The sequence below is a fragment of the Budorcas taxicolor genome, chromosome 18 (assembly GCF_023091745.1).
Source record: "Budorcas taxicolor isolate Tak-1 chromosome 18, Takin1.1, whole genome shotgun sequence".
NCBI classification, from domain to species: Eukaryota; Metazoa; Chordata; class Mammalia; order Artiodactyla; family Bovidae; genus Budorcas; species Budorcas taxicolor.
In genome coordinates, this window is record NC_068927.1 from 51,005,520 (window position 1) to 51,026,680 (window position 21,161).

General features: G+C 52.2%; 2 protein-coding genes across 3 annotated transcripts; both read right to left on the reverse strand.

Annotated features, from left to right (window-relative positions):
* Nucleotides 1-6,417: 6,417 nt before the first annotated feature.
* On the reverse strand, nucleotides 6,418-12,222 carry SERTAD1 (SERTA domain containing 1). 2 transcript variants are annotated; one of them, XM_052656381.1, is made up of 3 exons: nucleotides 12,119-12,222; nucleotides 9,150-9,253; nucleotides 6,418-7,468 (listed from the first exon to the last, which is right to left on the reverse strand). In XM_052656381.1, exon 3 carries the CDS (start codon nucleotides 7,466-7,468, stop codon nucleotides 6,752-6,754), a length of 717 nt encoding a protein of 238 aa, XP_052512341.1. In that variant the 5' UTR covers nucleotides 9,150-9,253; nucleotides 12,119-12,222; the 3' UTR covers nucleotides 6,418-6,751. The 2 variants fall into 2 exon arrangements, with proteins under 2 accessions (XP_052512341.1, XP_052512342.1); XM_052656382.1 differs by lacking the exon at nucleotides 12,119-12,222 and having other exon boundaries at nucleotides 9,150-9,278.
* A 4,005-nt stretch (nucleotides 12,223-16,227) lies between these two features.
* Nucleotides 16,228-19,657, reverse strand: SERTAD3 (SERTA domain containing 3). The gene is made up of 2 exons (XM_052656265.1): nucleotides 19,511-19,657; nucleotides 16,228-17,490 (listed from the first exon to the last, which is right to left on the reverse strand). Exon 2 carries the CDS (start codon nucleotides 17,482-17,484, stop codon nucleotides 16,888-16,890), a length of 597 nt encoding a protein of 198 aa, XP_052512225.1. The 5' UTR covers nucleotides 17,485-17,490; nucleotides 19,511-19,657; the 3' UTR covers nucleotides 16,228-16,887.
* Between the last annotated feature and the right edge of the window lie 1,504 nt (nucleotides 19,658-21,161).

A 21,161-nucleotide genomic window follows, 5' to 3' on the forward strand; every position in this document is an offset into this window, starting at 1 on the left:
CTAGGCAAAAGAAGAGGCAGTATGAGACTTCCCTGGTGGTCCAGTGGTTAGGACTCCGAGCTTCCACTGCAGGGGGCACGGGTTGAATCTCTGGTTCAGGGAACTAGGATCCCTCAAACTATGCAGTGGGGTCAAAAAAAAAAAAAAAAAAAGAAAGAGAGGGAGAGAGAGAGAAGAGGGAATGGAAAAGTTTTATGGGCAGTGGGAACAGCCTGTGTAAAGGATCTGAATCCAGACAGAGTTCGCACATAGGAAATTTTCTGGAGCCAAGAACCATGTCCTTGTTCATGGCTGTGTCTCTATGGTCAATATGCCCTGTCATGTGCATCTCCTTCTCATTTATACATGCATTCACCAGCTATTTGCAGACACTTCTTCGGAATCAATCCATCCCTGGGCTGGGCGATGCTGGGGACACAGCAGTCACTGTGCCCTCACGGGACTCTCAATCCAAGGGTGGCAGACACCAAAGAAGTGAGCAACTAAATGAGTCTATAATTGAAACGAGTGTACAATTACACACTAAGCTAAGTGCTCTGAGAAAAAGATCCAGGTCTGTAAGAGGGGTCTGACACTCTGATACTATCAGAAAGGGCAGAGAGGGCTTCTTGGAGGCGGCAACATTTAAGCTGGCACCTGAAGGACACATAGGAGTTCATGCCAAGCTGCGGGTGGTGGATACATGAAAGTGGGTTTCAGGTAGAGGGAACATCCCACGCAAACGGCCCATTTGAGAAACCGGTGAATGTGAGAGTAAAGGGAAGCTGAGGGACGGACCACAGTCAGCAGGGCCATGAGGAGGGCCTCAGACTTTGTCCCACCGGCCCCGGGCACCTACAGGAGGGACAAGGCCAGAGCTGAGTTTTAATAACTGAGGGTGGAAAGAATCTACCAACAGGCCAGGCTAGAGCCAGGAAGAAAACTCACTGCTTGCTACTCCGGCAGACAGGGAGGCTGGTACTCGACAGACAGACAGACAGACAGAGGCTATCCGGTCCCTCTCTATGTCTCGGAGGGCAGATAACCTTCCTCATCCCCGATTTTATGGGACAAGCACAGTCCTCTGTCATGAAATATAACATTAGCTGTATGTCTTATGTAGCTGCCCTTTAGCAGGTAAAGAAAGCTTTCTTTCCTAGTTTGCTGGAGGTTTTTTTTCCCCTAATATTTCTCTATTTATTTAGCTGCATCTGATCTTAGTTGAGGCACATGAGATCTTTTTTTTACTTTTTATCTTATTTTTTTTAATTATGAAAATATGATAACACATTTACAGGAGACTTAGAAAATACAGAACAAAGTTACATATATTCCACTAAATATCACAGTTGTTTAAGTCAATAAGTTAAGATTCTTGGTTGGAGTTTCAGTATCAAACTCTGAAGTGCATGGGATCTTCATCTCACTTGCGGTATGCGGGGTCTTTTGATGCGGCCCATGGGCACCAGAGCGTGCGGGCTCAGCAGTTGGGGCGCATGGGCTTAGTTGGTCTGCGGCATGTTGGATCTTAATTTCCCCAGCAGGGATCGAACCCACGTCCCCTGCACTGCAAAGCAGATGCTTACACTGGAGCACCAGGGAAGTCCCTGCTGTGTTTTCTGTGGTGACAGGTCTCTCTCTCTCTGTGTCTCTGTCTCTGTCCTCATTCCTTGTCTCTCTCTCTGTGTCTCTCTTTCTCTGTCTCTTGCCTTTCCTTCCCCCCGGGGCGGGGGGTGGCCATGGGAAGTTGAGTTCAGGGGGTGGCACCAGTGTCCCAGTTCCGGCCAAGGCCACCTCCATAAACACAGGACATCCTGCAGGGCTGGGGAAGGACATGGAGGGCGCTACTCAGGGACCACCCTCTCCCCACCCATCTGAGCCATGCAGGAGTCAGGTCCCACCCAGTGCAGCCCAGAGAAACTACCTCCCTCACCCCCATCCTTTACACCTGCTCCTGTCCCCTGCCCTCTCTACTGAGCTCCAGTCCCTGGGGTTTGGGGTGGGGGGTGGCGCTGCCTGGATATCTGCCCCTGAGTGTCTTCCTAGTCCCTTGCACCCACAGGGTGTCCCTCTCTGGCCTCAATGTCAACCCCAGACCTGGTCACCATCGTAGAGTAGCCCCAGGTTCCCAGGCTAGAGCCCTGGCTCTCATCCTAGGCCCGTCCTCCTCTGCAGCTCGTCAGTCCTACAGGCTGTCCTCTGTAGCAGCTCTGCCTTCCCCTCCCCTCCCCTCTCCAAGGCTGATCTGTCCCTCTATGGCCTCCCCTCTCGGCTCCTGGCCTCCTGTATCACCTCCCACCCCCTGGTACACAAGGCAGCCAGACAGATCCATTTATTCCTAGATTCCTTTACCCTAGTGCCTTCAGAGTAAAGTCTCCCATCCAGGGCCTGTGTGCCCTCGTCCCTACCAACCCCTCCAGCTCCATCACTTACCTTACTGCTTTCTCCTTCTTCCCAATAAAACTCAGCAGCTTACAGATCCCTGAAAAGGTTGTAGGGTCCCTCACTCCCTTACCCTTGCGCATCCTTCTGCCTAGAACACTCTCCCCTCAGAACAATAGCCCTTCAAGGTGGCTACACTTACTGTCCCAGCTTATAGATGAGGACTCTGAGGCCCAGAGAAGTTGAGTGTCTTGCCTAGGGTCACACAGCCACAGAATGGCAAAATATAGGTGGCCTGGCTTTTAACACAATCCTTTCTTTTTTTTTAATTTTGACTGCATCTCACAGCATGTGTGATCTTAGTTCCCCAACCAGGGCATAAACCTGTGTCCCCTGCATTGGAAGTGTTGCAGTGAAAAGGAAAAAAAGGGGGAATGAGTGCTTCTCTTCTTTCCTGAGAACAAATATAGAGAATAATAAGCAGGCCTGATCACTCCTCATTTTTACTGTAACTGTTCTGATCTGTATTTTGTAACTAAGTTTGCTTTTCTGCCCCCTAACTCCACAGGAGCTACATTTTGCAACTATTATCCTTTGTGCTAATTACATTCTGTATCTGGTGCTCACCTTTACAGCACTCTCTTCACAGACCACCCCTCATAGTTTTTTCTCTTTTTGCATTATAGAAAGAATACCACACATAAAAGACAGTGGACCTTACCCGTCTGCCAGACCCAATTACTGGGCTACCTGATGCCAGCCTATGACTGTTTCTGAAAAAATGTAAGAGCAAGAAGAACACAAGTTCTTTATACATTTCTCGTCATCGACCCCTGACTGTGAGCCCTCATCTTATATAACTCCCCAGATTCTTCCTGGAAGGGGAATCTGGACTTCAAGGACACAGTTCTCAAAGCACGAGCCTACTGAGTTCTCCCCTCTGCCGGCTGAGGATTAAAGATACTTTTCCATTTCCTCTAGACTCTGTCTCTGTATCTTTTACTTGGCTTCAGTGGGCAGAGAAAACCAAGACTTTGGCCGCAACAGAAGCATGTAGTCTTAACCCCTGGACCACCAGGGAAGACCCCCGGTACAGCTTGCTGCTAAGTCACTTCAGTTGTGTCCGACTCTGTGCGACCCCATAGACGGCAGCCCACCAGGCTCCCCCGTCCCTGAGATTCTCCAGGCAAGAACACTGGAGTGGGTTGCCATTTCCTTCTCCAATGCATGAAAGTGAAAAGTGAAAGTGAAGTCGCTCAGTCGTGTCCTACTAGTAGCGACCCCATGGACTCCAGCCTACCAGGCTCCTCTGTCCACGGGATTTTCCAGGCAAGAGTACTGGAGTGGGGTTATTGGGTCAATAATCATTGACCAAGTACCATTAGGGGCTTCCTCGGTGGCTCTGATGGTAAAGAACCTGTCTGCAATGTGGGCGACCTGGGTTCAATCCCTGGGTTGGGAAGATTCCCTGGAGGAGGGCATGGCAACCCACTCCAGGAGTCTTGCCTGGAGAAACCCCATGGACAGAGGAGCCTGGCAGGCTGCAGTCCATGGGGTTGCAAAGAGTTGGACATGACTGAGTGACTAAGCACAGCACAGCAGAAGCATCGTTAGACTTCTGCACTGGGACCAGTAAATGTTCATTGAATGAATGAATGGGACCAGGTGGAAGGTGAGCCTTGGAAAGGGCAGGGTTCATATCCCCAAGGAGAGGGATACATTCTGAGGGGCCCAGAGGGTGGGAGAGATGCGGTCAGATTTGCCTTTTACATACAGCCCGGCACCTGGTAGGGTAGGTACTGGTAAATCTTTCCTGAATGAGGGAAGGGGAAAGCAGGAGACCAGGAACAGTTCTCCCAGGTGCTGGAGGAGAGAAGGTTGTGTGTGTGTGTGATGGGGGTCCCTGTGAAAGCCCAAGGAGGGAGCAGGCCTGGGGAGGGTCATGGTGGGAACACACAGAGGCTCTGTGAAAAGCGGCCACAGCAGCAGGGCTGGCAGCTCTACGCGGAATGGTGTGGGCCCTGGAATCTGCTAGCTGAGGTAGCCTGGCTTCCTGGGGTTGAGTCTGAGGGCGGAGGGGCACACCAGAGCCAGGGAGCTGCACAATCCTTCTGCAGGGGGAAGACACAGGGAGAGCAGCACAGGCCCTCAGCCGCGAGCTGTCAGAACCTGAGGGCAGCAGGGGGATGGAAGCAGAACTGATCTCCTCCAAGCGCTGCTTTTGTGCAAAAGGCACGCCCCCTCCCCCAAGGCACTTGATCTCCATCTACTGAGAAACTGTCCTCGTAAATATGTAAGCACAGGTGCCAGAGACGTTTGTGGCGGCCCCTTCAAAACGGAGCCTGTGTGCAGTGCACGATCTGAGCACCTGTAAATGGACACTGGGGAGAGGGGAGGTCCCTCACCAAACAGGCCCAGGGGTAGACGGGGCCATTGTTGACACACTGTCTGTGTCAGTAGGCATCGCAGATTATCCCCCAATCTGGCACTCAGAGACACCATCAGAAATAGGTCCTCACGGTGTTGTAAACAGAAGGCATTGCTGACCCCACACAAGGGGGACTCCTTGACCCCCGGTCAGGTCACAAGGGAATCTTAAGGTAGTGACAGGACAGACCCCCTCCCCCAGACTGGGCACCAGGGGGCATTGCTGAGCTTAGCCTACCCGCAAGGTCTGGGTCTGGGTCTGGGTCAAAATCGAATCTGAGTCCCACTGCCCAGGGGCTGGAGCGCCCAGGTGTTGCAGTCAGGCACCCGGAAGACCCTGAACTAGGGCACCAGCTCCCTTTGGGGCATTTCCACTCCCCTCCCGGGGCCACCCCATCCACTTCCAGAAATGGGCACGACTTCCTCCGCTCCTCCAGGAAGCTCCCCTGTGCCCGCCCCTTCCAGGCCCGCAGGCCCGGCCGAAGCTGCCCGCCTCTCCCCCTCCCTCTCCCCCCACCCTTCCTCCGTTTCCACCCCAGCTTCAGCCTCCCCGTAGCTTCCGGCCAGAGTGGAGGCACCCGGGCCCCACGATTTGAAGTGTCCCTTTGCCGGGGCTTCCCGCATCCGAGGCCCAGCCAGTCCGCGCAGGTCACCCTCCGCCCCTCCCCCCGCCTGCCTCCGCCCTCCCCCGATGCCGCGTTCCCCGTGCCCCTCCCCCCTCCGGTACCCCGGGCGCGGCCCTGCCCCCACGGCCGCCAGGAAGGACGCCGCCTGGGTCCCGTGCCAGGCCTCTGAGTGTGCGGCCCCTCCCAGCCGGGCCAGGAATGCGGCTGGACGGCGGGGGCGGCGCAGACACCCGGCGCTCAGGCCGGCCCTATCGCACAGGCCTGTCGGGCAGGTGGCCCCAGCCCGCTGGGGCTCCGAGTTTCTTCTAGAACGAAAGCAGGATCCCTTGCCGTTCTTTCTGTCAAGCCACCACACTTAGTGGCTTTATTTCGGAATCGGCTTCCGAGCTGCCTTATCCCTAGCCCAAAGAGAGATTTGAGACCCGGAGTGGATTTTGTTTAAAACTTCCTGGAGTCTTTCTTTCACCATTTTTCCAGAGAACTGGTTCTCTGCGCTCAGAGGAGAGGCTCCACCCAGCCTTCAGCTTTGTGCTTTTATTTCTGGTTCATTCTGAAAGCTCCTTCTGCACCCCCAACTCCAAGACACACAGGCAGACTCCAGGCAAGGTCTAGATTTCATTTTTAAACAGTGGCCCGGGGCTCCTCCTCCTCCACCACCACCCACCACCATTAGGTACACCCACAGGCACATGGGGAGACCTGACTGAGTATATTCCAGAAGTTTTCTAGAGAGCCAGTTTCCAGACCTAATTGGTCTGCTTCTCAGACCAAAAAACAGTAAAGTTTGAAACTTATCTCTGTAAGAGTTGACTTCTTGGATCCTCAGTTTTCTCAACTGTAAAATGAGGATAATGACATGCCCATCTTGTTATGAGGATTAAATCAGCACACGTCAAGTGCTTAGAACTTGCTGCGTGCACAGTCCTCGCTTGATAAATGCTAGAGGTTTTCTACAACCCTCACCAGTGCCTTGGCCCAGAAACAAAGCAGTACACACACTTCAGACTTTCCAGGACTGGCTTTAATTTCAAAAAACAGGTTGGGGTCTCTTCCCACATCGACGCAAATGTATACCAGGCTGTGCCTCCGGGGATTCAGCACAGGACCTAGTCCAATCACATTCCAGCCACCAGGCCCTGTCATTTCATCACAAGGGCCAATCCCAGACTCCCCTCCCCATCAGTCAGAGACAAGAGGATGGAGGTGAAGTTGCCCAGGACTGGATTCTTTCTCTCCAAAGCCCCTCTCGAGGGAAGCCAGCTGTGTCTTTCCAAGGAGAGTTGGTCCAGCCAGCAGGCTCAGTTTGGACATCAGATCAACATCCCGGCCCAGAGGGGTCAACGCCCTGGCCCCGGTGGTCGCTCCAGCGCCTGTGTGCCCACCAGCACGTCCATGAGGTAGTCCAGCTCGGCCTCGTCCAGATCTGGACCTACCTCCTTGCCTGGTCCATCTTCAGGGCTGGATTTGTGGCCCTCAGAGACTGGTGCCCAGAGTTCACTGTCATACATGGACGTGTCAATGTCCTCAAACAGGCCCTCGAGCCCATCGTCCAGCAGACAGCCAGTGGCTGGGCCCAGCAGGTCCAAGGCGCCCAGGCTGGGTGAGGCTCCCCCGGCAGGGCGGCCTAGTGGCCCCTCATCTACCAGGGGCTGTGGAGCCTGGCTCAGGCCCTCAATATGGCTGAGGTCCTCCAGAAGGCTGGCCATGGAGGCTGAGAGGGCGGCATCAGAGCTGGCCAGCAGGTTGTCAGCCACGCTGGGGGCTGTAGGTGGGGTGGGCACAGGTGGCAGGGCAGCCGTGGGTGCCATGGATGCCTGGATTCGCCGCAGTGTGTTCACTACCAGCACCAGGTGCCGCAGGTCCGGCTCACTCTGCCGCAGGCTGTGATGGAGCTTGAGCACCGAAAGGTCAAAGAGAGAACTGGAGGCCACGGCTGGGGGTGCCTGAGCTACTGCTGAGTGGCTGGGATCCAGCCACCAGGCGTCCACTGCCAGGGTTTCCTTCTCCTCCTCCTCCTCCTCCCGCTTTCGCTTCAGGCCCTTGCTCAGCATCATCTGTGGGAAGAGTCATTCAGTTATGGAAAGCCAGTGTGAAGTTCTGACCATTGCTGTGTGATCTTGGGCAAAGCGCTTAACCTCTCTGAGCCTACGTTTTCTTGGGGAAGCTTTAAGACATTGATGATAATTGTATCTACTTCCTAGAGTTGTTCTAAGGAATAAATGAGATTAAAAAAAGCACTTTGGACAGTGTCTGGTACATAGCAATTACTCCTGTAAATAAGTACTATTGATAATAACTATTATCTATTTCTTCAATGAACTGTGTGAAATGGCTAACATGAAGTGTCCAGTGTGAAATGTCCAATATTCAACTTTTTTTTTTAAACCTACAAAAGCAGTTGTTTCACATGGTTTAATCTAATATTTACTGAGTGTCTACTAATAGCATCAGACAATAAACAAACACAAGAAATGTACCGATGGTGCTAGGAAGATGCTAAAAGTTTCTGGAGAGTGGTCAGGGAAGGCTCCCCTGAGGAGGTGACATCTGAAATGAGCCCTCAAGTACGAGAAAGAATCAGCCATGGAAGAACCAGGGGGAAGGCATTCTGGGAATAAAGAACAGCAAAGGCAAAGAAAAGCCTAGAGACTGGATGAGTTTGAGCTGAAAAAGGACTCTGTGTGGGGGTTGGGGGTTGAGGGTGGAGTAGGGAGGATGTGGGGGTTCGAGAGTAGGCAGAGGCAAGGAGCTTGGATTTTATTGGGGGGTGTGGTGGGAAGTCACTGAAGGGGTTTGAGCAGGGAGGACAGTGGTGTTGTGGACTGATTAGGTTTCCAGAAGATCCCCTTGGCTGCTAAGAGGAAGGGGGAGCGAGGAGGGGAGGGGAGAGCGGCCCTGAGATCCTTTCGGAGGCTACTGCAGTCTTTGGGGTGGGCGAAGACGGTGACTTGGGCGCATAAGGTGGCAGTGGGCATGGAAGGAAGATGGTCGCTTCAGGATTTATTGGAGAGACAGCGTGGACAAAGCTTGCCGGAAAATCCTGATGGGCACGGGGGTCACGGAGAGAAGTTTGAAGACCCACACTTTCCCCGGGGTGGGTGCCCCTGACCCAACCTGCTTTTTTAAGCCAGGCAGCCTGTAGGGTATAGTACCCAGATCCTTGCCCAGGAGGACTTCAAGAGTGACCCCCTCACACTACTCAAAACTGGGTCCTCGCCTCCTTCCCAGCAAATCGGAGAGTCCGGAACCGCAGGAATTCAGCCCCCACTCCCGACTCCGCCCCTCGGGCCCCGGCGCCCCCTGGCGGAGCCAGGCCGGCTTTCCCCGGGGATTCCGACTCTCCAGACCCCAGGACTCTTTACAGTGCCCCGCGGGACGTGGTCATTTCTGCTTGCCACCAGGGACCGTGCGGGCCGGGATCCCCGGAGGGCCGTTCTGCCCTCTCAGCCTCCGCTCGCTTCCGGAAGGCAGTGGAGGCTACTCCTCCCGAAGCGGCGGCGGCGGCGGGGGCGGGTGAGTCACGCAGCCGGAGCCAGGGAGCCGGCGCCTCCGCCCCCTTCCCGGGCTGCGGTGTGATTCACCCGCCAGGCCGGGGCGGGCGGCACGGAGAGGCCCGTGCGCCTCGATCCCGGGCAGCCCTGGGGCGGCACCTGCCGGACCGGGGGATCGAACCTGCCAAAGAACCCCGCGGCCAGTATCCCTCTTTCCCCAGGCCTCTTCCCTTCATTTACATACCTAGTTCACCAGCTGCCAATCAGAAAGAAGAGGGAGCCACCCGCAGCCAATCAGGAAGCGGTGGCGGCAGCATTGCTCGCCCGCTCTGCTTCAGCAACCGGCACCTGGGTTGAGAGACGCAGTTCTGACTCCAGCTCACGACTCCCGGCTCCTGACTCCCCTTAGTTACCGCCCACTCCCGTGGCAGCCCCACCCTTCACCCATGGATTGGTCCTAGACGGTGATGGGCGGAGCCTGTAGAAGGCAGGCTAGAAAGAGAGGCGAGTTGTCTTTAGGGCGCATGTCCGGGAGGCTGCTTGAAGGGAGGGAGGAAGATAGGGTGGCTCTTGGCCCTGTAGGACGGTGGCGCGGTGGAGTTTTTGTCTCTCAAGCTGTGGGCCCCCTCACATCTGCCCACATCTGCATCACATCTGCATTTGTCAAACCCAATAATTGAGCTTACGCAAGCAGCCCCAACAGAGGTCTACACTCCAGGCCAGCTTAGTCCTGGATTCAAATTCTGGTTTCTGAGCCCACAGAGTCTGTTAAAGGGGGATCTTTTTGCCTACCTCTTGAGAGTTGGGAAACTTCAAGTAAGGTATTATCTGTAAGAGCACTATATAAGCAAATTCTGGGTAGTTGGACTCTGTCCTGTGATTACAGACAGGAGTTAGGGGTAGGGAGTGGAATGGCACTGGAGTCCCTTCCTGGGCTCCATTCCGTAAGTACAATAGCTGTGTGACCTTGACCAAGTGCTTTAATTCTTTAGGTTTTCTCACTTATTTTTAAAATGAGAGAAATAGCCTCTGGCGCAGAGGATTGTTTTGAGGATTAAACAATTCCTGCACAATGCTGAGTGGTGTGTTAGGTGTCTTTTTTCATTAGTAATGGCTGTTGTAGTAATACCACAGGTGCTCAGTTCAAGGGGAGACATTCACGGTGGGGTGCACGTGGACAGGAGTTTAATACACATCAGATAAACTGACAATGGGACTTACCTTCTTCAAATACCTCATTTGCTAATTCCTCATTCGCTAAGGGGAAGAACTGTTTGTGAATAAATCTTCTGACCAAAGTAAGCTATCAAAAATGCTAACTCAACTACTTGATTCAGACAACCATTTTCAATAGATGCTCACCCTTTGGGGTGAAAAGTTAATGGGGAACAGGATCTCGACAGTTTCCAAAGCATCATCCCACAAATTCCTTGCTAACTGCAAAGGGGGAAATATCCTTTTATGATGGGAAGAGGAGGAGCTCAGCACCTTAACTATATAATGAAACTTTGCATCCACAGCAGCGGGATGCCCGGACACTGGGTGGTACCTGATGTGATACATTAGGCAGTACACAACATTCCTTGTGGAGCTTCCTTGTTACATTTCATAAAGTGAGTCTCAAGCTTCTAGGCCCAAACTTCAGCATACAGGGAACAGAGAGTGACAATATTAAACACAAAAACAGTCAAACAAATACACAGTGTGGGAAGTCTACAGCAAGGCTGGGTTGTTCTTCCAAAAATCCAATTTCAAGAAACCACAGAAAGGGATTAGTGAGGTTAGGGGGTGGATGTTCCAGAATAAAAGATACTGTATAATTTCTTTGTTACAACCAAATAGGCATGTGAACCTCCCTTAGACTCTGCTGCTGCTGCTGCTGCTAAGTCGCTTCAGTCGTGTCCGACTCTGTGCGACCCCATAGACGGCAGCCCACCAGGCTCCTCTGTCCCTGGGATTCTCCAGGCAAGAATACTGGAGCGGGTTGCCGTTTCGTTCTCCAATGCATGAAAGTGAAAAGTGAAAGTGACTCTAGTTTGTGGTAAATTCTACAAAGGGTGTTCTTGAGAAAATTGGGCAGATTTGAATATAGGCTGGATACTAGGTGATATTCTGAAATTCTTAATTCTGTCACATGTGAAATAGGACTGTGGTTTGTAGTTGAGCGTCCTTAATCTTGAGATGCCTGCTGAGCTATTAGGGGTACAACATTCAGATGTCTGCAATATACTCTCCAGTGGTTCAGCAAAAGAAAAAAACAGACACATATACATACACATATTCAAATAAAGGAAACAGAATGTTAACAACTAAATCTAGGTGAAAGGGTATTCAAGTGCTCAGAAGACATACTTTTTTTTCATATTTTTTGTGTGTGTGTGCTTGAAATTTTTCAAAATGAATAAAGGGTAAAATGCTGATTAGAACCAGGCTCCTATTAGGCAAACTCACATAATTATATTTTTGGCCTGGAAAAAGGAGACTCAGTCTGCAGGTGGCTCTTTCCAGGTCATAAAGAGAAAAAGAGCTCATAGGCATCTGATTAGCGTGTGTTTATTGAGTACCTAATATGTGGTGGGCAGTTGTAGATAATGGGGGCACAGCACTTGATACGCCTCACAGGGTCTCTCCTCTCATGGAACAGGGGATGGATGGAGTGGAAAGAGAAAAGAAGTGTGAAAAAAAATGAATTGAGCACTTTCTATGTGCCAGGCACTGAAGATATGGCTGGAACATTAGAAACAAAAATCCCTGATGTCAGGAGGTGGACAATAAACTGAATAAAGCAATGATTTAGTATCTTAGAGGGTGATAAGTGAAAAGGAAAAGCAGAGCAGGAGAAGAGTAATGAAAGGGGGTGCAGTTTGGACAAAGTGGTGGAGGGTTTCTCTGAAGAGGTGACATCCATTGAGTAGAGACTTGATGAAGTGGGAGAGGGAGGTAAAGCTCTGGAAGAAGCGTTCCAATCAGAGTAAAGGGCCAGTGCCAAGGCCCTGAGGTGGGGAGGTACGGTCACTGCGGCCAGGCAGGAAGTCAGAGAAGTTTCCAGGCCCTTCAGAGCACTCTGCGGACCTTTGTTTTTATTGAGCGGGATGAGAAGACCCTGGAAAATCACTAAATGAGGAAGATACTTTCTGCTTCTGTTCAGTGACTTAAACACACACACACACACACACACAAATAGGACGGGATAATAGGCTAGGAGAGAGGTACCTGCAGCCGGGGTAGTCCGGGAGAGCCTCCCTGAGGAGGTGACAGCAGAGCTGAAATCAGAAAGTGGAGAAGAAATTCAAAGGGCCAGGGGGAGGTAAACAGACAGAGGCCGGGCCTCGGGAAATGAAACCAGAAGCGGAGCCACCGTCCCGGCAGGCCTGGGGAGGAGCCTCCGCCAGCAGGGGAGGGAGAGGGGCTGGGGGGGTTCGGGGGAACGCCCCGCCTCCAGCCGGCCGCTCCACCCCGCCCCTGGGGAGAGAGGGGGCGCCGGCCCGGCTCCCAGGCAGAGTGGGCAGGTGGGAGGGACCAAGGTGTCCGAGGCCCATCCCCCAACGCGGGACCCAGGCGGGAGGGCAGGTTGCGGAACGCGGACTCTGCCCTCAGCGACCCGATTCCCTCTACGAGGCAAGCCCTTCCACTTCTCTCGCCAGTTTTCTGACGGCTGTAGCTGGGCCTCTCTGAGCCTCAGTTTGATCATCTGGAAAGTGGAGGTGCTCCTCATACTGGCCTCACCGTGGTCCTAACAAACTCCATGATTCCTCATCACTCCTGTATTTTGGGGCTTCCCTGGAGGCTCAGACGATGAAGAATCCGCCTGCAACGCGGGATTTTGGCCTTTCCTGGTGGCTCAGACAATAAAGAATCCGCACACAATGCGGGAGACCTGGGATCAATCCTTGGTTTGGGAAGATCCCCTGGAGGAGGGTATAGCAACCCACTCCAATATTCTTGCCTGGAGAATCCCCATGGACAGAGGAGCCTGGCGGGCAACAGTCCATGGGGTCGCAGAGTCAGACACGACTGAGCGACTAAGCATACACCTGTATGTTTAGGGCAAAGAGAGTCCATGTAAAAGTGAGTCTGGGGACTTCCTGGTGATTCCTAGCTAAGACATCCTGCTCACAATGCATGTGGCCAGGGTTTGATCCCTGGTCAGGGAATTAGATCCAACATGCTGGAATCAAGAGTTCCCATGGTGCAGCTAAAATATCTGGTGTGTCACAACTAAAGACTCTATGTGCACAGCCAAATAAATAAATTAAATAAATAAATATTGGGGGGGGAAAAAAGTGAGTCTCCTTCCTGCACAGCTCAATACCCTGCCATGCCTTCCATCTCACTCAGGGTAAAGCTCTAGCCCTCCCTATGGGACTCTACAACACCCTACAGGACTTGCCCCCTCAAACTCTATCATCCTGTCTCCTAGTACTCTCCTCCTTGCTCTCTCTACTCCAGGCACCTGGATGCTTGCTAAGTTATTCCGTCGTGTCTGACTCTTTGCTACCCCATGCACTGTAGCCCACCAAGCTCCTCTGTCCATGGGATTCTCCAGGCAAGAATACTGGAGTGGGTTGCCATGCCCTTCTCCAGGGGATCTTCCCAACCCAGGGATTGAATCGGAGTCTCTTACATATCCTACATTGGCAGATGGGTTCTTTACCACTAGCTCCACCTGGGAAATCCCACTGACCTCCAAATGGTCCTTTAAACACTCAACTAATGCTCTGACCACAGGGCCTTTGCACTGGCTGTTCCTGCTATAGGGATTGTATCCCCACAGATTCACAAAGATCACGTCTGGTCTTTCAGGTCCCTCTCAAATTTCATCCTGTCAGTGAGGCCTTCTTTGGCCTCCCATCTAAATAGCAACATCCCCATCACTTTCTTGCTTTTTCTTGGTAACATTTGTCACTACTTGACAGACTACATTTTACTGTTTATTTCAGTGTATATTTCAGCCTCTCCCACGATGATGTTTTATGAGAGTGGGAACTCTATTTCGTTCATGTTTTTGGAAGAGTGCCAGGTCCACATAGGCACTCAGTAAATTTGAGCAATTATTGGAATCTTTGGTGTGCAGCAAGAGCCCTCGTACACACTCTGCATGATCGCTCAGTGAGGCAGATACTACTCCAGGTGTTGAGGGTGGGACATGGTGTGTTTGAAGAGCATCAGAAAATGGTGTGGGGGAGGTGAGTCGAGAGAGGTGGCAGGGACTTTGGCTATCTCAAGATTGAGAGTTCATCTTCAACAGCACATAGAAAAAAGAAAAAATTTGAGTGCCCACCTGTGCCAAGGGTAGTTCTGTGCAGTACCCAACCCTTTCCTCTGAGAGATATCTTCAACAGACCAGGAGCCTAACCTTAAAAATATCATAAATAACTTGAGATTGGATAGGTACTACTAGGACTTCCTCGATGGCTCAGTGGTAAAGAATCTGTCTGCAATGCAGGAGATGCAAAAGGCTCTGGTTCCATCCCTGGGTCAGGAAGATCCCCTGGAGGAGAAAATGGCAACCCACTCCAGTATTCTTGCCTGGAAAACCCCATGGACAGAGGAGCCTGGCGGGCTACAGTCCAAGGGGTCACAAAGAGTTGGACACGACTGAGTGACTGAGCACAAGATACTAGTAACAAACTCAAACAATGTGAAATGGGGTTGGGGTGGGGGTGCACCTGGACACGTTAAGCTAGGAAGGGTGGGAAAGACCTCTCTGAGAAGGAGACATTTGTATGGGTGAACTTATGCAAGAAGTGTCCTCTGGGCAGTTAACAGCACGTGCAAAAGCCCTGGGGTCAACTGGAGTTGTGTGAGGAGTGGAGGAGAATCAGAGCTAAAACTAGGGAAGCTAGGTGCAAGATTGTCAGGCCTTGCGTGGGTTGGGGTTTTATTCTGAGTGTGGGTTTCCCCGATGGCTCAGTGGTAAAGAACCTGGCTGCCATTGCATTTGGTCCCTGGGTCAGGAAGATCCCCTGGAAGAGGAAATGGCAACCCACTCCAGTATTCTTGTTGGGATAATCCCATGGACAGAGCAGCCTGGAGGACTGCGTCCGTGGGGTGGCAGAGTAGGACACAATTGAGTGAGCAAGATGTCACCTAGAGGTTTAAGTTGGAGTCAGACACGGGCATGTGCCTTCTGGAGATCCCCTTGACCACCTCCTTTCTTTCTCTGGATTGGCACCCACCTGTCAGTTACCCAGCTGTTTTCAGTTAGATGCAATGCCTCTCTCAAGGTGAGAACCTGGCTTTGAGCCAGAAAGCAAAGGCAAAAAAATCCCCTTCCTTTCCCTGCATGTTACAACCACAAGTGGTTCCTCCTTGTATCCTTTTCAGAAAAGTCCCTAAATGCAGCATAAACTTACCTGTTGTCATGTTTTCAAAGGTCTCTGTGGAGGCCTAGCCAGTGCAGCAGTATACATCACATCTTCCCTGGCCTCCCTTCTTTTCCCCTACTCTTGCCAGCCTGGGCTTGCACCCCCTAAATAAATCACTGGAACCATTAACTTTAGCCTGGACTGTACTTCCTAGCCAACAGTTTTGTAGAAAGATCTGTTAGTGCTGGGGATCTCTGAGCATTTTCTTTCTCCTCTGGGCCTCTGTAGCACATTTCCTACAAAATAAAAGGGCTGATTTTTTTTCATTAAAAATTTTTTGTTTATCTATCTGGCTGGGACAAGTCTTAGTTGTGGCATGCGGCATCTGTAGTTACAGCACTGAACTCTTAGTTGTGGCATGTGGGATCTAGTTCTCTGATCTGGTCTTGAACCTGAGTCCCCTGCCTTGCAAGCACAGTCTTAGCCACTGGACAGGCAGGGAAGTCTCAAAGAGCTGACTTCTTAAGTGTCAGAGAGCCCTATCCTTTGACATGTTAATTCATGTGACCTAATTTCTCCTTCCTGTGTCCACCATGTGGCTGGGGAGTCTAAATCTACAAAGAAGCAATGAATATAATAGTTAAGAAGGCTCTGGAGGTAGCCTGAATTTGAGTTCTAGCTCCTTGGTCCTTACTCTTCCTAGTTTGGTCCTCACTCTTCCTGAGCAAGTGACTTGACCTCTCTGAACCTTTAACCTTCTCTTATGTAAAATGTGGTAACAGTTATCTATTTCAGTATAATCATGAGGAGGAGATGACTTAATTCAAATAAAAAGTAGGTAGAACAGCGCTCTTCGCGTTCAATAATGTTAGTGGTCTTAACATTCAATAAATATTGTATCTAATAATATACCTACCCCAACTTTGACTGGGAAGGGGTACATGCCCCTAAGGATACCAGGTCCCTCCCACTGACCTACAAAAAAACTTTAGGCAACATCACCCCTTCCAAAATACTTTTATTTAAAAAAAAAAAATTATTACAAACAAACAAAAACACCACAAAACCCGCTTTTCTTTTAAATAACGCGGCATGGAGCAGTTTGGTTTCCACCCTATTGCACGTGGTCCGGCCTGGTCATGAATCAGGAGGCTGCTGGGACTGGGGTCCTGTGAAGGAGGTGGGGTTCAGCCTGGGGGAGGAGGCCAGCCTCTCCCACTACCTGGAGGTGCCATGAGGCAGAGGCTGGGTTTCCATAGCAACCAGGTAGCACATCCCTGTCATCCTTTGACAGGCCCAGCTTATCTTCCCTGAGGCCCCAGTGACACAAGGGGAGTCAGAACTAGAGGAAAAGGCAGAAGAAATGTGGAAGTGGGAAATCAGACTCCCGGAAACAGAGTCTCATTAAGGCATTTGGAAGAGATAAATTAATTCAGGAAGACCCACCTTCACAGAAGGCTGAGATAACCAGACACACACACACATGCAAGACAATTTGTGGAACCCTCAAGTGGGAGGAGAGGAGGCCACTGCTTAGAGGCCCCATCAAAACACACACACACACACACACACACACACACACACACACACACACACACACAGAATTGCATCCAGAGAGTCATCCCACCAAGACTGGGATGAGGAAGGAGCCCTCCCCTGCCCCCCATCAAAGTTTTAGGATCCCAGAATGATTTCCATGATGTGATCTAGTTCATTCCATTCCCAGGACCCTGGGGCACAGAAAAGGTTGTGAGGAGGTTCTGGTGGGGCCACTACAGGCTCCTTCTCCACTGCAGATGTGTCAATGTCCAGGAAGAAGTCATCCAGGCCTGAGTCCCCCAGGTACCGGGAGCTCAGAGCTTCTAAGAAGACTGGATCGGGCTGGGAAAGCACTTCATTCTGGGGGCTTGGGGGAGCTGCTGGATTCTGAGGTGGCTCGGTCTCATCCATGGAGGTCTCCAGCTCCCGGAGAATAGAGCCAATGGTTGCCGACAGCGAGAAGTCCTCCTCGCCCAGGAAGAGGGGCTCTGGGGGCAGGGCAGGTGCAGGAGTCAGGCAAAGCGCCGCTTGGAGCTGCTGGAGGGTGTTGTGGATGAGCACGTGCCTGCGAAGGCTGGGTGCTCGGGGGCCTAGGCTTCGCTGGACTTTGTCTAGGGAGATGCGGAGCAGGGCTTGCTGGTAGCTCCGGAGGCCTGCTGGACTCCAGTCCCACTTCTCATCCTCTTCTTCTTCCTCCAGATCTGAGTGCTTCCTCTTCAGGCCTCCTACCATGATGCCCTATGGAGAGAAGAGGGGCAAATAAGACAGAGCAGAGCTAATTCAAATCCCGAATCTCTAGTATGACTATTACTGATTTGTAATGATCCAAACTTCAGTTTCTGCATCTAAAAATGAAGATAGTATGAGTCCCACAAGGCTAAGAAGAAAAGTCAATGTACGTGATCAAGAAAATTAGATCTCAGGACTTTCCTGGTGGTCCAGTGGCTAAGACTTTACGTTCCCAATGTAGGGGGCCCAGGTTTGATCCCTGGTCAGGCAACTAGATCCCAATGTCGCAACTAAAAGTTTGCATGCCGCAAGGAAGACAGAAGATCCACATGCCTCAACCAAGACCCAATGCAGCCAAATAAACAGATAAAAATATTAAAAAAAAAAAACCACACACCAAAATCTGGACTTAAAGGGTTTGAATCCCACTTACTTGCCCGTGTTGCCTCAGTGAGTTTAACTACTTGAGACTCAAATTTCCTCATATGCAAAATGAGGATCCTAACTCAAGTCCCCCTAAATCTTAAAGCTGTTCTTTCGACAATACTCTTTTCTTCAAGTGTGACAGATACAAGACAGGTGTTGAGCACAGAGCTATGGCCTTGAAGCAGAGAATCCTGGGTCTGAATTCTGCTTTTCACACTGCTCAGTTGTGTGATCTTGGGAAGCAATGTGACATCACGCACTTTAATGAACGAGAGTCAACTGCTATTTATGAAATATTTTTGAGTGCCTACATTCCAGCCACCTGCAGCCCTGTTAAGGCACCTATCTCTGAAGACGCTTCTTTCCACATGGAAGCTACTTCTGTCCATGCCCTCATCCTAACTGACTGGGAGCGTGCCCAATGACAAGGTATGGGGCCTCCCTCATTCCCTCCCCGGAGGCCTTCAGGTTTCCCCTGGGCGAGCCTCACAGGAAAACTTGCTAGAACTGATTCACGCCAAGCCCCGCCCCCACCAGTCCATCCAACCAGATCTCGGCCCTCTACAGGCCCCGCCCCCTACGATTCCCCTTTCAGCATTCAGACACGCCCCAATTTGGCCCAGGGGCTTCTGGGAAATGTGGGCCAATAGCCATCAGGTACACGAACTGACGCTGAGCAAGCACTACAACCCCCGGAGGGCTCCGCAGGCCGCAGGGACTAGCCTTCCCCGCCCTGCCCCCCACCGGGGCATGCGCACAGTGGCCCAGTGTACGTGGGGGAAGGGAACCCGGACGTCCAGAGGCTTGGCGATTGCCAAGCCCCGCCCTCCGCTGCCTCCTGGGCTGCGGGTCTGAGCTCCACGCCCTGAACACCCCTCCCCCACTCCAGACTTTGGCTCTAAAACTGCTTTCTCCCGGTCCTTTGGAACCGCAGAAGGTCCTGGATTCTTCACTCAGGCTGCTCTCAGGCCCAGAGACCCAGGACCCCAGCCACAACGCTCAAACAAATGCGCTCCGATTCACTCCGTTCGGGACACTAAGTATCTCAGTTACGAGACCGTCTCCCGTCAACGTTCCTCTATTCTCCCGTCTTTCAAACGCTTTTCGACTTCACCTCCAGTCTCCCACTGTGACTTCTAAGACCCGACAGGGAACTCTCCCCAGAACCCACTCTCCGACTCTGCGTCTGGGAGACCCAGAGTCCTTGCCCCTACTTCTCTCGCTTCTCCAAAGGTCCGGGATCCCAGCCCAGCCCCTCACACCTTTCCCTAAACACTAGAGCCCCGAATACAACCTGTCCCAGACTGTCCTAATGTTTAGTTTCCCCCAAATTTTCCTTCTCTAGTTTTCTCGCTTCTCCAAACACACTATCTCCCAGCTTCAAACTTCCTCCACTTGGAAGGTTTTGCCCCCCACCCCCAAAACTCTGACCTCCGTGCAAGGATCTCGAAACCCCGGTCCCTAAATCCTCTCTCCAACCCCTATTATCACCCTGAATCTGCGCCCCCTACTCTCGCTCATACCCCGCCTCCACAACTCTCGAGGGAGCGCCTCCACCTCCCTCAACTTAAGGCAGATCCCAAGCCAGGTAGCCACACCTCACCTCAGCTGCCAGGTTCGCAACCACCACCTCCGGGAACGCCCGCGGCTTAGCGACCCTCCAGCGTTGGGTAGGGGCCTGGTTCACCTCCCCCGGGCCTCTCACCCTGGTCTCAGGCCCACCCAGCTCCGCCCGGGAGCCGAGCCGCGAGTCACGATTGGCTGGAGTCCTGCCGGCCGCGGGGCGCGGATTGCTGGGCGGGGCCACCCGCTAGTCGCCAGGAGACGCCCCACCCGCTCTCCCCTCCTTTGCTTCGCGGACCAATTAAAGGATTCCGACTAGCCGGCCGGGGCCACGTCTCTACAGAGTGGAGGGCACACCAACGCACTTTCCTTTAACTTAGCTACTATCTTCACTCCAACACTGTCATCTGTGCTCTCTGCTATCCTTTTATACCAGGCCAGGACCGCGTCGCGAAGCAAGAACTGGCTGGCATCCCCCACTCCACCCCGCTTTCGGGGCGGGAGGGGCTGAACATCTCGCTGAGGCCGCGCCCATTGGATTCAGGAGGGCGGAAGCAGCGGGGAGGATGACGCATTGACGATCAGCCAATAGTTTGGCGCGGCCTACGTTGCCTGGGCGATCGCAGCCCCGCCCCTCGCCTCCCCCGCCCCTCACACTTTACCCGAAGCCTTCTTCTTATAAGGACTTCTCCGGCCTGTCTTCTGGTGGTGCCTCATACGTCTTCCTAATGCCCCGTCTTTCCGCTCTCAGGGTGGCACGTCTGCTGCTGGAGACTAGCCTGTGGCTCCCGACTGTCATGGGTACAAAGTTCAATCTCATTTTTGTCTCAAAGCCCTTCAGGTCTGGCCAGATACAAACTCCTGCTTGCTCGCTAAAATCCTGCCACACTCTTTGACTTGCTGTATTTCTAAAATGGCTCCAAGTGCACTCCACCACCAAGAACACAGAGATTCTGTTTTCTTCCCTGCTTTATCCACAGTGCCTACAACAATCCCAGATACATAGCTGCTGCTGCTGCATCGCTTCAGTCGTGTCCGAGTCTGTGCGACCCCATAGACGGCAGCCCACCAGGCTCCCCCGTCCCTGGGATTCTCCAGGCAAGAACACTGGAGTGGGTTGCCATTTCCTTCTCCAATGCATTAAAGTGAAAAGTGAAAGTGAAGTCGCTCAGTCGTGTCCGGCCTTCGCGACCCCATAGACTGCAGCCTACCAGGCTCCTCCATCCATGGGATTTTCCAGGCAAGAGTACTGGAGTGGGGTGCCATTGCCTTCTCCGCTGATACATAGCAAGTACTCAAAAATGGAAGGGGAGAAAAGAGGCCTCTGGATCTTTAAACTTGCGTCCCCATTCTGAAAACACACCCTCATTCCCCAGAACCCAAAATTCTCACCAGAAACTCATTCCAAAGGATTCCTTCCCTCAGAAGCCCTCCTTGAAGCTCCAGGATGGGTTGGGGCCTTTTCTGGGCTCCCTTGGTGTCCTGTGTTGTTTTCCCCATCCCAGCTCTGGCTCTTCTGCTCCTGCCACTGCATCTTGGCCCTGGGCTGTCACTGTCTAGACTGTGGACCCTCTGATATACCAAGGTTATCTCAGGCTCCCACTGCTTGGGCCACAGCATCACCTCCCACAAGGCTGGACACCAAGCAGGTACCCAGTGAAAGTTTGTAAAATGCCTGGACAATGTGATTG